The sequence below is a fragment of the Ahaetulla prasina genome, chromosome 1 (assembly GCF_028640845.1).
Source record: "Ahaetulla prasina isolate Xishuangbanna chromosome 1, ASM2864084v1, whole genome shotgun sequence".
Taxonomy (NCBI): Eukaryota; Metazoa; Chordata; class Lepidosauria; order Squamata; family Colubridae; genus Ahaetulla; species Ahaetulla prasina.
In genome coordinates this window covers 194,389,416-194,405,980 of record NC_080539.1, presented here as the reverse complement: position 1 = coordinate 194,405,980, position 16,565 = coordinate 194,389,416, and the positions used below count along the sequence as shown (strand labels likewise).

At 37.3% G+C, this 16,565-nt stretch overlaps 1 protein-coding gene across 4 annotated transcripts in view; it reads left to right on the top strand.

Annotated features, from left to right (window-relative positions):
• MAP2 (microtubule associated protein 2) overlaps positions 1–16,565 on the top strand; it is a 280,964-nt gene that overhangs the window by 251,104 nt on the left and 13,295 nt on the right. For all 4 annotated transcript variants that reach the window (XM_058186178.1, XM_058186203.1, XM_058186195.1 and 1 more), the window contains one exon: positions 103–446. In XM_058186178.1, the coding sequence (XP_058042161.1) occupies positions 103–446 (344 nt within the window). The remainder of the gene's footprint in view (positions 1–102; positions 447–16,565) is intronic.

Below are 16,565 nucleotides of genomic sequence, written 5' to 3'. Positions count from 1 at the left end.
ATATTTTTGTGATCAGGTTCTTTTATGAACAATTAGATGCCAGTTCTTTCTAGGAAATGGTATTAATGTCATAGAACAAACAGAATTCTGTTATCAATACAGGATCAGAGCCTATTCGAAGCCGAACAGGAAAAAGCGGTACATCAACTCCAACTACTCCAGGATCAACTGCCATCACTCCTGGAACCCCGCCTAGTTATTCCTCTCGAACCCCAGGAACACCTGGTACCCCTAGTTATTCCAGAACCCCACATACACCGGGTACTCCCACATCTGCAATTCTGGTACCCACTGAGAAAAAGGTTGCTATCATACGCACACCTCCGAAATCTCCAGCAACCCCTAAGCAACTTCGTCTGATTAATCAACCTCTACCAGATCTCAAGAATGTCAGGTCCAAAGTTGGGTCAACAGACAACATCAAGTATCAGCCTAAAGGGGGGCAGGTAAGGCTTTCATTTAAGTACATTTAAAAACAGGATTAGGATAGAGAGAGTTGAGGAGAATAGGCAGTATTGATTTGTAGCGATCAAAGTCATTCTTTATTAATTACTGTACACTTCTAATTCTATTCTGGTAGTAATTGACACCTAATTACTCACACTTCTTGTTCCATTTGTTTAGCATTTTCCCTAGCAGTATATTTGAATGTATAAGGTGCTAGTATCCTTTATTAGGGGACGTGGTGACGTAGTGGGTAAGACTCTGAGTTTGTTGATCGAAAGGTCGGAAGTTCAGCAGTTCGAATCCCTAGTGCCATGTAACGGGGTGAGCTCCCGTTACTTGTCCCAGCTTCTGCCAACCTAGCAGTTTCGAAAGCATGTAAAAATGCAAGTAGAAAAAAATAGGGACCACCTTTGGTGGGAAGGTAACAGCGTTCCGTGTGCCTTTGGCGTTGAGTCATGCCGGCCACATGACCACGGAGACATCTTCGGACAGCGCTGGCTCTTCGGCTTTGAAACGGAGATGAGCACCGCCTCCTAGAGTCGGGAACAACTAGCACGTATGTGCAAGGGGAACCTTTACCTTTATCTTATCCTTTATTAGAAGAAAAGAAGCCAATTACTTCTGATAAAATAGAAAGAAAATCTGCAGAATGGAAACTTCCTTTAAACCTCACTTCTAGAGGGTGAAGTAACCACTTAAATGTTTTTGTTTTATAATCTAACTTTATGCGGATAAAGTGATAGCTTTGTGAAATACATTGGTATAATTTGCCTAAGAAGCTATATTGTGCTTTATTTCTTGTGAAATTTTAATTTGTTTTATTTTGTGGAATTGCTTTTAAATGAGGTCTACCAGATTGGAGCTGCAAATATCTGGACATTCCATAAATGGTAAAAATGGCAGAATGTGTACACACTAAGATCTCACCATTATTTATATTGAACGATCAAGTGTGCCTCGTTCATAAAAAATAATTCCATATTATGATGCCTGTTTTATTCAGCTGCTCAGAAAAAGGCCATGCAGCTTCATATTGCTATGGTAATATCTTCTATCTGCCTGTTTGGGATGCTTTCATGCAAAAAACCTTGCCTACTGCACAGAAGGATTAGGAAACTAAAGGAAGTATCAACTACTGGGAGAGTTCTGCTACCTGTAGAAGAATAGCTGCAGCAAATCTTCCAGTACCCCAACTGGCTCAGTTTGAGAGTTGCATGTATACATTGCCTTCTTCCTGATTGGGTTACTTTCCTCAATTTCTGCTGGGAATGGAAAGCACAGTTGGTTAAAGAGCATTAAACACTCATGTGACGCCTTGAGATCAGCTCTTGGGTCAGACTTTTAGCTTTTTCAGAGTTTTCTTACTTTCTGATTCTCCAGGTTCTAACTATTTGATTTTACTGATATACAAATACAAACATCATTTGCTCTCTTATCTCAGATCTGTTCTTGAGCATTGAGATGAGAAATGAAGATTCTCTACTAAGAGTGGGGAGTGTGTGGCATTGATCTATATTTTAACATGTGGTAAATTCTCTGTGAACTACACCACAAACTGTAGCCAAGCTTCATGTAATTGGATTTTTCTATATGGCAAAACTAAGCTTGTCCTTGTTACTCTTCTTTCTCTGTCCAGTTATGTATTGGACCTTTAACATGTCTTTCAGTTGCTTTTACTCTTTTTCTTTCAGCTTTTATATTTCACAATCCAATGTAATATATATTTAAATCAAGTCTAAATTCTTGCAAGGTGTCATTATTTTTTTCAGACTGATTTTGATATTCAAGAATTAAAATCAGTATATCTTTATGTTTGCAAGTTTAATAGAACAGAAAGTTAACTAATCTCTCCGTTCGTGCCTTCAAGCTGGCATATATCACAATTTCTTACCTAATTTCTTACCTAAGTTTCCATTGATTGACAAATATCTTTCCCTCCTATCCACAAAAATAAAATAAAATAGTATGCCACAGCAGATGATCCACAATCATTTTGGTAGAAAATGCAGATAGCATACCATTGCTTAGATGATAAAGCATAAATCTGGATAGAAAAGTCCTCATTGGCTACCATAAAGCAGTTACAGTGGCATCTGCTCTTAAACATTTCTCTGAATGACTGTGGCCATAGCAACATGTTACTAAGGTGAGTGGGAGAGGAAGAAAGAAAGAAAATCAATTTTGAGCAATATTTAGACAAACATGAGGGCACTGGAGCCTCTTTGAAGCTGCTCTTTTTTCTTGTGCACTATGGAATAATAAAAATGTACACAGAAACTAGGGAAAGGGTTGTATGATAACTGTCTCTTATACAAATAAAGTACCCCCTTGGTTTGCTAAATAAGCATTGTGGCAAATGTTAATGGTTTAAAAAGTACTATAATCACATTAGAAGAACCATAGAAAGTGTGTGTGTGTGTATCTTCTTCTACACACACACACACACACACAAAATATATAATATAATATATACACACCATTACAGATGAGCAAGCTACAGCTTTAGGTATTGTACTGGGATTACTCCAGTTGACTCAAAGTGTCCAAAGGGGAACAATTAGGGAGGGTCAGTCTCCACTTACATATAGCTGAAGAGATGACTCTACATAGCTGCAGAATTGACTATACCCTCCAACATGGTGATGGCAAGCAACAACAAGAGTAATAGCATCAAGGGCCAATCTGACATAAGCAGCAGTGGTGACAGTGAACTGGAAATAACCGATCTTGGTGTGCTGAAGAGACTGGACACCCAGGTATCAGTTTGGAGATAGATCAATGACATATCAAGACAACCAACCTGCATCCTCTGGCTGTCATGTGAGCTCTCTGGGATAGTGATCATTTTGGCCATCTCCTTCACTCTGCACTCTGGGCATGAAAGTTAGAGGATCTTGAGTGTCCAGCAGCCAGGGTTCCTTGGCATCATTACATCTAAAAGACTAAGGAGCAAACTAAACTAGTGATAAAGATTTGAGGAGATGGGACTTTCTTGTTCTTAGGAGAGAGACTGAGAAGAGAGAAGAATCATTTCTGGTTCATTCTGTTGGTAAGGGTATAAGAAGGGTTTTTATTTCTTTTTTCAAATTTTCATCAGGTACCTGGACTGAGCCATGACATGGTATAGTGGATGGATGGATGGAAGATATTAGATAGACTGGCTGGCTAGGTTTTGGTGGCAGAGTGCTTTGCCTAAATCAGTCAGCTATTTTGAAGGCGCATGCAATTGAGTGTACGATGGCTCCTTTGACCTGGAGAAGAAGGGTGACAGATATAGCAATGGATGATATGAAGGAAGTAAAGGCAAGCAGTGACATGACAGCGTGATGGGCATGGGGGGATGTCCAGCAGGAGATAGGACTGGGCCATTCTTGTAGAAAGCTTTCTTCATGCTTGGTACTGATGCTTCATTCCAGTCACTTGGGGCCCCAACCAGAGGCCTAGTCTTTGGAGTTTTGGAAAAAGTACTTCCAGGCAATAAGAATTAACTTTCAAGAAATTAAGAAGTATCTGAGATGATGTGGTGATGCTTCCTCGGTGTTAGATATCTTGGCTGTGACTTTCCTGGCTATTGAAATGAACTGTTTTTCTATGAACTGCTTCCACAATCAATTTGTGGAAATCAGGAGCGTGCAGCTGGAGTTTCATAATATGAGCTGAAATAGCTATGACAAAAATAAGAAGCATAGAAGGGAGGAAAATCCAATATAAACTGATATGACAACTAACTGTCTAAAGAGAGTAGAGATGCTATTTTAGAGTGTCATTGGGAGATAAACTTGTGCCTTTCGCCAGAGGCACACACTAACCTAGGAATGCACTAACCCATGTACCCTGTCTCTCCTTAGTCTGGAAATAGAGTAATATTGTCACAGCCCCAACAACTGGATGTGCTTACATAAAACAGTAAGATGTTTGTTAATAAATCAAAATATAATATAGTTCTCATCAGTAGATAGTCAGTTTAATCAGTTTAATCTGTTTAATCCATCTCTTGCTCTCAGCCTATGCACACATATTGGTCTGCTTCTGTTAGTACTTTTATACAGCATAACTATCTGACAACAAAAACATGGAATTTTTGGAAAAGCTTGAAACGGGTCACATGTCAACAGGAAACCTTATACTTTATAATCATGATCACCTACAATAAAAATAATGAAGTAAGATGAGGTTTCCTCAATTGTTAACTGAAACAAAACAAAGGCATTTCAAGTTCTGTTACTTTTTCCCCCTGAAATAAACTATTCTGATCCTCCCAAAAAAAGGATGGTTATAACATGCAAAATGGCAAAGGAGAGAGGATCGATAAGCTATCAGTTTCTCAATCAGGAGAAAGGTATCTTTTGCTCATAGCCAATTCTACTGCTAGTTAGTTCATAAAGTCTCACTCTTACTTAATGTAATCACCAAATGTTGCAGATAAAGAACTGCATTCTTAAACAGTTTAAGCACAAAAAACCTCAGTCTTGTATCAGGGGAACAGTTCTAGTTTTTCTGCTTTGCCAATATTGTAATTTTTTATAATGTATGATTTAAGACAATAAAACAAAATGAAGTACAATCCTACCACCAACGTAGTTATGCATTCTAACAAAAGTCCAGCCATCTTATTTTCATAATGGCATATCTCTGATGGTATGATGCACAGCAGAAAAGTGGTACAGGAGAGGTCTGAGAAAAATGTGCACTTCTGCTAACCTTCCTAGACAAACCTATCCTAATCCAATGACATTTTAATATTACTCACCTTTAAAAAAAATTAAGTAGTTTTATATAACAGAATTGGGCCTGTAGTAGTTGAATGGGAGATCACCAGAAGATATTTACTGCTGTGGTCTAGACTAGGAAGTTAAAAATACATCCCAGAAGGCATTGCCAAAATAAAGATGTGTCTGTATAAATCACTGAGGGCCAAACTCAACATGAAGGCAACTTAAAAACAAAACAAAAACCAAGCACATGTTATTATTCTTCAGAGTGTGTTGGGCAAAAAGCAGCCTCTCCTTGTCAAATATACAGTGTAGTTCTCTTTGCTGTGAATGATATTTTTCAGAAGAATCTAGTATGCTGTCCATCAGGGATGGGAGTCACGGAGAGAAAGAGCCTTTGGGTGCTTAATGATTGGCAAGGAAGCCCAAAGAAAGTCAGGAGAGAAGTCTGCTGTAAATACACAGCCCTTTTCTTCCTAGACCCGTCCCCCATCCCTCATTGGTTGCTATTTTTTCTTAATTATGATTGAAGAAATTGTGTAGAATATATTTCTGGTTTTAAATTACAAAGTTTTTAAATTATAAAACATATCCTACCACAGGAATATGCTTATGCTCTGTGGGCAGCTAGGTAACTGCTAAAGAACCCTTTGAAAACCACACACTTCAGCTGAGGTATATTTCTCCTTTTTGATCTCCTTGAAAAATAAAAAAAATAAAAAATTAGAAAATTTCTAATGTGAAGGACATTGCATCACATACACAGCAATTGAGATAATCAAATGTGGATCTGCAGTTCATATGTTTGTAGAAAGGACAAAATAACATGCACATAGTTCATTTCCGATGAGGCTTAAAACAGGTGCCCCTAGACTTTCATCATGGCAATGCAACCAGAATCTTCAACAATCAATATTTGGGGAGGCAGGGGGAGAATTTTGTTTTGTTTTTTTGTATTATTTATTTTAATAGAATATGAAAAAACTACAGTATTAAGAGGAAAAACAGTGGTTATGCAGAGAAACAGGAAAACTAGATATATTATAGGAATTAAAATAAACTAAATGTGAAAATTAATTAATAGGGAAAATTAATATAATATTAATTCACATCTTAGCTTAGCATTAAATCTAAACCGTATCCAGTAGAAACTGAGAGACTTTCCAAAACATATGATTATCCCGAACCCATTCCTTAAAATCCATAAAGTATTTCCATTTGTGTAAAAGTATCTGCTTTGTCATGCTTCATGCTCAAAAGAACCAAAGGTCCTTAAATGACAGATTCCATGTTTTAGGAATGTCGTTCAATGTTACAAATTAATTAGAGTACAATTTATTATTAGAGTCTTAGACCAGAACATACAAATTAATTGCCACACCAGGATCAAACACCCTCCCAAATGTCTAGTCTTTTTAAACATTGTTTGAGGGGTCCCATAAATATTAAATAATATTTTCTGATGAATTGATCTATTTTAAATAAAATACAATTATTTTACATTTTTTTAATGCCTGGATCCTCTGGTTCTTCAAAATACGCAATTCTACTTCTTAATTCCATAATTCAGTTAAATCATTAATACTGACTTTCATTTTACATTATCATTTCCTTAGAATGAGGAATGAAAATGAACACCGTATCTGGAAGTCTTTAAAAGTCTGTTAAAATCACCTGATTTAAAATGTTGGGTCATTTTACAATGTTTGGATTGGACTGGATTATTCCATAATGCCAAATTGTCACTTGTCTATCTTTCAACGCTGGAAAAGAAGATCCCTATTTTAATGTGTCTGGACTAAAAAATTAAAGCATTTTATTATGATCTCAATTTGGTGAGTCAAGGGATTTAGCTTGATGTAAACATTTTCTCATCTACCTATTTATTTACCTATGAAAAGTAGTAACTTTGGGATCAGTCTTAAAATATATATTAATGTCAATGTAATATTCATTTTGATAACATTAATCTTGACCAAAGACTTAATTAGAGTTTTAATCATCAACTATATTTACGGAAATTGCACCTATGCATTTAGATATACCATGTTTTTCAAAAAAGAAGGCTGGGTCTTATTTTTTTTTGAGCCCTGAAAAAACAGCTATGCTTTCTTTTTGGAGGGTTCTAATTATTGACTCACCTTGCGGCGGTGGCACCGACAGCCCCGCCCAGCAGGAGCCCGCTCCTGGCCCACTTCTTCTATGGCCGCTTGCTGCCACTTGTATGCATTGCCCTGGCCTCCATTTCGTCTTCAGATGCTTGCTGTAAGGCATCTGCAGCCAATAATGGAGCTCTGGATTGATCTGGAGCTCAGTTATCGGCTGCAGATAACAGATGCCGGCAGGCATCTGAAGACAAAACGGAGGCCAGGGCAATGCGTGCGAGTGGCGGCAAGCAGCCGCAGAAGAAGACAAGGCAGGTGTTGGGGTGTGCGAGGCGTGGTAAGTAGGGCAGCTCCAGCCCCCAATCTCACCCTAGCTTATTTTTTACCTGTGTGCCTTGTCCCATCCCCTGCATCCCGGGGTGGGCAGGATCTTAATTAGGGCTAATTTTGTAGGTGGGGCTTAATTTTATTGTATGTGCTCAGAAATGTAATAGAGCTTCTTTTCAAGCTGGGTCATCTTTTTGGAAAAACACGGTAGTTAATTCAATAGGTTGAGATATATGTTGAGAAAAATGCAAATCCAAACATTTTAGAGAACCAATATAAATGGTAGATTTACAATCTCTTGCAATAATCTATAGCAGTAGTGGATCGTAATGCTAGTAAATCAAGTTTGTTACAACTAGTAGTATAACCAGAATGTAAACACGTTGCTGTTTATAAAGCAATGGCGGTAATGAGATTGTACAATTGTACATTGTACAATTAGCAAGGATAGTCATAATATCTGCACATAAAAACAATTTATATTTAATATTGAATGCAACCATACTGTTAATATCTTGAAATTGTCTAATGGAAATAGCCAGTGGTTTAAGAATTAAATTGAAGATTAAAAGAGACAGGAAGCATCCTTGCTGAGTGCAATGATATAACTTGACAGGTTGAGAAACAAATCCTTTTGTAATAACTCTAGTTATGGGACAAATATATTAGTTTTCCAGGAAATTAATAATTTGCTATTATTACAAAAGCCCCTGATTGACATAACTCAGTATAAAAATCAAAACCCTGATAATTGATAAATTCAGCTTGGATAATAGCTCTCTATCATTGATCTGGAATCTCAGTTATAAGTTTTTGTCAATTTTCTTGTTTCAAACAATGCATTTTTATTAGTATCTTTCTGTCAGATTCTCAGTATTTCCAGTCAATATATTTCAGAGAGAATTGAAATTGTTCTTTGCCTCCAATTTAAGCTTTGCTGCTACAAATTCTTGATATGATTTATCTGTGAGATTTTTAACATATAACAAAAAATAATCTTTACTCTTTTCTTTTTTTATTTACGGGAAAGTAATCATAGAGTCTTAAATGTATCCCAGGGAATTTATTTATTGGTAAAGCTCTGTTTTTTTTAAAAAAAGAACGAACTCTCTTTTTAATATGTTCTAGCAAGAAACACATTTAGATGAAAAATATTCAAATATCATCTAGAATTGACCAATCTATACTTGTTAAATTTCACAGTTATCTTTAAAAATGAAGATATGTAGTTATTAATGGATGTAACCACTGTGCTCTCAGCTTTGATTTCTCCCCCATAATGGCTAGTTGAATATACCAGTGTCCTGACATTCTGCATTCTCTAGCTATCCTGCTTATCTTAATATTCGTTTGCAGTCATATAGGAAGGTGAGAGATGGAAGAATTTGGTTTAGCATACACGGGAATTGTAATTTATTTAATTTGCACTTTCTCAATCTATACCTGAATAGAAGTGCAGCTATGCTTCAAGAGCTTTATTTTTCCAAGCTTTGCAGTTCATACCTCTAATTTAAAAATGCATTTGAAATCCATCTAAAGAAGAGAACTCCCCCACCCATATTTGTAGCTAGTATGTGATGTCAGATAAAATTACCTTATCTCCAACTTAATAATTTGAGAAAGACTCAGAAAGACAACCATAGAGCCTTAGAATCATAGAGTTGGAAGGGACATAAGGGGTCATCAATAAAAGTCAACTGCACATCTTTACTACCCCAATGGGTCTATGTAACACTTAGGGATTCTACCAGAGCTTCTCTCTTGCATGGCTCTGCATTCTAAAATAGCACATGGGAAAAGCCAGCCAGTCTCTGGATATTGCTCTGTATGTTGAGCCTCATTTTGTTGGCAATGTCGTGTTCTATAACTTTCAAAGGAAATACGAAATCAGCAAAGACAGCAGAAGGGACCCTGAAGGTAGTGAATTAACATTGAGAGTTGTGTGCCCTTGTTTCAAAGAATGATCCTTGAGTTATATATGAATTTTCATAAACTTTTTGCAAAACTACACACATACACACAATTCAAAATAGTGTAGCAAGAAGGAAGCAGGAGAAAAGTATGAGAATTTTTTATATTTTTGAACATTTTTGAACTTTTCTTTTTGTTTAAAACCAAGATCTAGTAATTGTGTAGGTTTTATTTTATTTTAATTATTTTTTCTATAGTATAATAATTTCAATATGCACAAGAGCATTTATATTCTTATATCTGTCCATTTCCATTTCAATTTACCATACATCCTGATGGGTATGCTTTTTGCCATTTATAAAACTGATAAAATCATGCCATTCCTTGTAGAGTAATGATTTTCCACCTGTATTCTTACAAGAATCTTTAATAAAGACCAATTTCCTATTTCTTGTGTGAAAGGCCCATGCTTGTCTAGAAGATAACCACTTATGCCAAATTGTCTTTTCTATGTATAGTGGCATCTTTTATATCTTTTATATGCAATGTATATACTTTACATATCAGAATCTTTAATGAGTTTATTGTATAGTGTAGTTTTTTTGTTATTGTTGCTGTTTAATGGAGGAGGAGGAGGAGAGCTTGCCATTTTTTTTAACCTACTACAAGATTACATTGGGTAAATAGAGATTGATAAATACACAGACCTTTTGATAAAGAGATGCAGTAAATGTGGCACAAAGCCCATAGGAAATTTCATTTCATGGTATGGCATTCATTAGCCACCTTTTTAGACATGTATTTAGTAATTCAGTGTTTGATTTGTGCCAAGGACAGAAGAAACTGTGACACTTTCAAAATCAGTGTCTATTTACTCCTGAAACACATGGAGTAAGAATATAGTGACCTTGATTGTATTTACCTATGAGGCTGGGGAAAGACAGGTCTAAGAGCTGCTTTCAGAAAGATTTCCATCCTGTAATCTCTCTCATTTAGGCATTGCTGCTTTCCCTTGGAAGTGAGAGCAACCCCAAGCAAGTATTCTCTTACTGCCTCGCTGTGTAATTTTAATTCATAAATGGAAAATTCTGGTGTTTTTGTTCTTTGCAACACTAGTCACAGTCATGTGCGCAGGATAGATTCAGACAAGGGCAGCCTTTTTCTCCTGGCATTATAACATAGAAATTTTATTCAGCACTGCAATGAAGACAAGTGAATACCCTTAGAATTTTAACATAACATAACATAACATAACATAACATAACATAACATAACATAACATAACATAACATAACATAACATAACATAACATAACATAACAACAGAGTTGGAAGGGACCTTGGAGGCCTTCTAGTCCAACCCCCTGCCCAGGCAGGAAACCCTACACCATCTCAGTCAGATGGTTATCCAACATTTTCTTAAAAATTTCCAGTGTTGGAGCATTCACAACTTCTGCAGGCAAGTCGTTCCACTTATTAATTGTTCTAACTGTCAGGAAATTTCTCCTTAGTTCTAAGTTGCTTCTTTCTTTGATCAGTTTCCACCCATTGCTTCTTGTTCTACCCTCAGGTGCTTTGGAGAGCAGCCCGACTCCCTCTTCTTTGTGGAAACCCCTGAGATATTGGAACACAGCTATCATGTCTCCCCTAGTCCTTCTATTTATTAAACTAGACATACCCAGTTCCTGCAACCATTCTTCATATGTTTTAGCCTCCAGTCCCCTAATCATCTTTGTTGCTCTTCTCTGCACTCTTTCTAGAGTCTCAACATCTTTTTTACATCGTGGCGACCAAAACTGGATGCAATATTCCAAGTGTGGTCTTACCAAGGCATTATAAAGTGGTACTAACACTTCACGTGATCTTGATTCTATCCCTCTGTTTATGCAGCCCAGAACTGTGTTGGCTTTTTTCGCAGCTGCTGCACACTGTTGGCTCATATCTAAATGGTTATCCACTAGGACTCCAAGATCCCTCTCACAGGTACTACTATTGAGCAAGGTACCACATATACGGTACCTGTGCATTTTGCTTTTTTGGCCTAAATGTAGAACCTTACTTTTTTCACTGTTGAATTTCATTTTGTTAGATAGCGCCCAATGTTCAAGTCTGTCAAGATCTTTCTGTAACTTGAGCCTATCTTCTGGAGTGTTGGCTATTCCTGCCAGCTTGGTGTCATCTGCAAATTTGATGAGTTCCCCATCTATCCCCTCGTCCAAGTCATTGATGAAGATGTTGAAGAGTACTGGGCCTAAAACAGAGCCTTGGGGTACTCCACTGCATACTTCCCTCCATGTGGATGTAGTTCCGTTGAGGACTACACGTTGAGTGCGGTTGGTCAGCCAGTTATGAATCCATCTGGTGGTGGTGCTGTCTAACCCACATTTTTCTACTTTATCTAGTAGTAGGTTATGGTCTACTTTATCAAATGCTTTACTGAAGTCCAAGTAAATTATATCGACAGCATTCCTCTGGTCTACTAATTTTGTCATTTTGTCAAAGAATGCGATAAGATTAGTCTGGCATGATCTGTTTTTGACAAACCCATGTTGGCTTTTGGTTATTACTTTGTTTGCTTCTAGGTGTTCGGTGATTCATTGCTTGATTATCTATTCCAGAATCTTCCCTGGAATTGAGGTCAGGCTGATAGGTCTGTAGTTTCCTGGATCTGTTTTTTTTCCTTTTTTGAAGATGGGTCTGTTTTTTTTCCTTTTTTGAAGATGGGGTTTCCTTTTTTGAAGATGGGAAGATTTTTTGAAGATTTTGTTGAAAATCTACCCCAAGAAGAAAAGATACAAAGCTTAGACAATTATAAAAAGTGTTTTAAAATATGTATAACTTAAACATATACTTAAACATTTAGGAACTTTTCAATGAACCTTTGTGACATTTAATTATTTTCAAAAAGGTTTTTATATTGCCAGCTTCAGAAATCCTGCTTGTGTCAGGGAAGAGGAATTCAGAAAAGTTTCAGAATCTCAGGAAAGATACAGCTGTGATTTCAAGGCATGGACAGTCAAATGGGATAATAAATCCAAAGTTCATAATTAGAAATAGTAACAGAATTGGAGAACAGAAGAGGGATGTTTTCTGAATGTTAGGCAAGAGTTGTTCCTAAAGCAAAAACTTTAAAAAATGGAGGGGGAATGGGAAGACACCATGCATGCAATTCCAAAAACTCAGCTGTGCAATGAGCTGGGTGACATATTTTTTCCAAAATAGGCAATCATTCTGCATGTTACTTGCCAATCAAGAATAAGGATATGGTCCTCCAAGAACTTGGGTTACCATCTGGGCAGAAATACGCCATGCCTTCTCTTCTAAAATAGAGAACTATTGACTAGGTAAAATATATGACAGTTAGATCCTTAATTTCATTCAAACATATCCAAGAGGGGGTTTCCCCCCCTAAAAGTTAAAAGCCATTCCATCTGTACATTTAATAAGTATTCCAGATGACTTTTTTATTCAGCCCTCAGAATGTCCCATTGTCCATATTCATGATGGACCATAGCTTTCCTCTCTATGCATCTTTCCTATATATCTTTTTCCTCCTCCTTGTTTCCCAAATGATGAAAAGCTGGTTTAAAATGTCCAGTGTTATTGGCACTGTTACTCTATAGGTTAACTGTTCTGTAATTCATGAGGAAAGTCTGTTTTCCATATGAGAGGTTTCTTCTCCCCACTTCTTCCCTTAGGAAATGCCACTTTCTCTTTTCCCAAGACTTTGTGTCTTCTACTTCACAGGGTTTCCCATGACCTGTTTTTGACATGCATTTTCTAAAGCTGACTTTCCTTCGTTCCCCTTTTTACCACTTGGCTTAGAAAAGCACTTGAATGCAGAATTAGCACTATGTCACTACAGTCACAGTTAATTAAAACCTTTTGAATAAGGGTTTGTTATTATATCACAAAGGAGATGCCATATTCAGGGTTTTTGTTTAGATATTTCTTCAATATTTCCTTGCCATTATTCCTCAGAAGGGATTTTAAATATATGTATATACTGTATGTATGGCCAGATAAATGGATGGATGGATTTTCAAAGCACCAGACATATGTAGAGAAAAGTAAATTATAATCCCTAGGAAGGAAACACTAGCAACGTGCTATTGTTTTGTTTGCATAGTAGGAATTATGGCATTTTTGTAAATTCACTGTTCAAACTATTGGGATTAGTAATATCTATGGGTTTAACAGTATTAAACACTTTTCTCAGTTTGGAGATTGGTTGACAGTCTCTACAGGATCTAGATTCTCAAAAAATGTAGATAATGGGCATTATTGTAGGTGTCAACATAAGTCTAAAGTAGTAAGGACAACTCAGAATATTCTTATATATATATATGCTTGGGAAATGGATGGACTAAGGATCTGAAAACTTCAAAATCACCCTGAGAGGAATCATAAAGCTTGGAAAACTATTTTGAGATAAATACTTTTTCTCAATCGCTATTCTCAGAAGTGCTGATTTGTCACTTCAAGGATAGCGGCAATCAGTTGTTTTATATACTTCCAAATGATTTGCTATTTGTTCGTTTGTTTGTTTTTATCCTATCTTTATTATTTTTATAAATAACTCAAGGTGGCAAACATAACCAATATTAATATCCTTTCCTACTGGAGCTAGATCTAAACCAAGTGTTTAATGCATAGAATCCTTAAGGTTTTTAAAATAAAAATTCTGAAAGAACATCATTGCATAAAGTTTGGAACTAGAAATTATTTTTCTTGGGCATTCCAGTAAACTTTTGTTTGATCCTTCTGAAAGAAAAAGTGCCAGAATTTGCTAGTGTCAGGCTTTGGTCAAATGAAACAACTTAAATGCAAGAGTTATCAGTAAAAAATTGTTGTAACCCAGAATCCTATGGATCCATTATATACTGCAGATGTAATCATTGTTCCCTGCCCATTTATACCACGGTCTTCTGAATTATGACTACATTTTTGCATGTTATTTTAGAGAATACATATTAGGAATTGTGTTATTCTGTCTTTGTCATCTGGGAATATATATATTATATAAGCCTACTTTAAAATGGTAAATGTTTTTGCTTCAAGTTATTCTTCAGAAGGGAAGATTCTTCCAATATCCTCTTCCTATTCTAGCCAAAAATCTGGTTCATACAGTATTCCATTTATTGCCTAGTTGTTGCAACCATTTCTTCTGCAGTTTTCTATCATCATATCTTAACACGTTGCCTTTGTTTGATAATCTCTTCAAAATAATTCACCTGCTAATTTGACCTTGGGTTGATCCATTCATTCATTCCTGCCTTGAGTTAGTGAGTAAGTCAGTTGGAACATTGCCTGACTCCCAATGACTCTGAGAAATTCATAAAACTTTTAAAATCTTCAAATGGCTTCCTGCCTGTCTGGAGTGCTCGGCCCTCCCAGGAAACTGGAGCATATAAAGCTGCTGTGTTCTAGAGCCACAGAGGTCCACCAACCTCAGCATTGTGGGCTAGGACTCAGCAGACAGCTAGATTTTCAGAGCAAAGTGTGGTTCAGAGTTCAAGTGGACATTCATGCTGCATCTGTCCAGAATGCCTTGACTTAAATGTGTCTTTTCTTGGTTATCTGGCAGGCAACACACAGTTCTGTGGCTGCTTTAATCTGTTCCCTTAACAAGGAAATCAGGCAGATGCCAACAGTGCTTCAAAAGATCAGACAAAAGTTATTCTCTACATAATTCAGTGGACCAAGGGATAAAATCTGGCCCAATTCGCATGCAGAGCATAGATCTCCTAATTAACTGCACCCTTTTTTCATAATCTTAATCTCTGCTGCCTTATTTTATTAGTCCCTCCCCCCATCCCCAATTCTTTATTTGTTCCTCAGGTGCAGTTCAGATACCTCTTTGGTCAGCACTTTGTTAGCTAAACAACACTGCCTTCCAAATAGTCCCTGTAGGCAGGGAATTTTCCCACTCTTACCTTCAGAATTCAAGGACATTCAGAATTTAGAAATATTCTTTGTATGCACGGAGGGTTATAACCTCTCAACAGATTTTCAACAATATTCAAGCCTGTGAAAATCAATCCAAATTTTTCATCTTTCTTTTCAATATGTACTTCTTGGTTGGTTTGTAGATAGGTTTCAATTAATTTGCTGAAATGGTTTTTTTTTTTAATACTAAAATTGGGCAGATTGTTACTAAATTTAAGTACTGGAGATAATGAAGTGCAGATAAAATGCAGATTGGTGGGAATTGTGTATGTGAGAATATGATGGGGAATATTTAAAGGATTGGTCTAGTGCAATGATGGTGATTCTATGGCACGCGTGCCACAGCTGGCACGGAAAGCACTCTCTGCGGGAACGGGAGCAGTTGCCCAGCTGAGTGGCAGTGCGCACGCGTGCACGCCTCCCACCAGCTAACTGATTTTTGGGATGCACAAAGGGCGAGGCGCGTGCGGGATATGCACGCGCATGTAGGGTCATGCAGGGGGGAACATGGAGGAGAGCGGCGTGCACGTTTCCAGCCTCCGGAGGGCCTCCAGAACCTGGGGGAGACTGTTTTCACCCTCCTGGAGGCTCGGGAAAAGCCTCTGGAGCCTGAGGAGGGCAAAAATGCCCCCCCTTCCCCCCGTGGTGGGTGCAGGTTGCTAAAATAAGGGCCGGTTTAGCTCTGCCTGGTAAGGCCTGTTATTAAGAACACAAAGCCTGCAATTACTGCAGGTTCGAGCCCGGCCCAAGGTTGACTCAGCCTTCCATCCTTTATAAGGTAGGTAAAATGAGGACCCAGATTGTTGGGGGGGCAATAAGTTGACTTTGTAAATATATACAAATAGAATGAGACTATTGCCCTATACATTGTAAGCCGCCCTGAGTCTTCGGAGAAGGGCGGGGTATAAATGTAAACAAAAAAAAAAAAAAAATGTTTGAATCCCATCCCTTGCGTGCATGCACATAGCATTATGGGTGCCGGCACGCACATGCGCTATCGTGAGCGTGTACTTGTGTTTTTGGCACACGAAGAGAAAAAGTTTAGCCATCACTGTTCTAGAGTAAATGTGTTCACCACTCAAAAAAGAAGATAAGATTGACTGCTTCTTGTATAG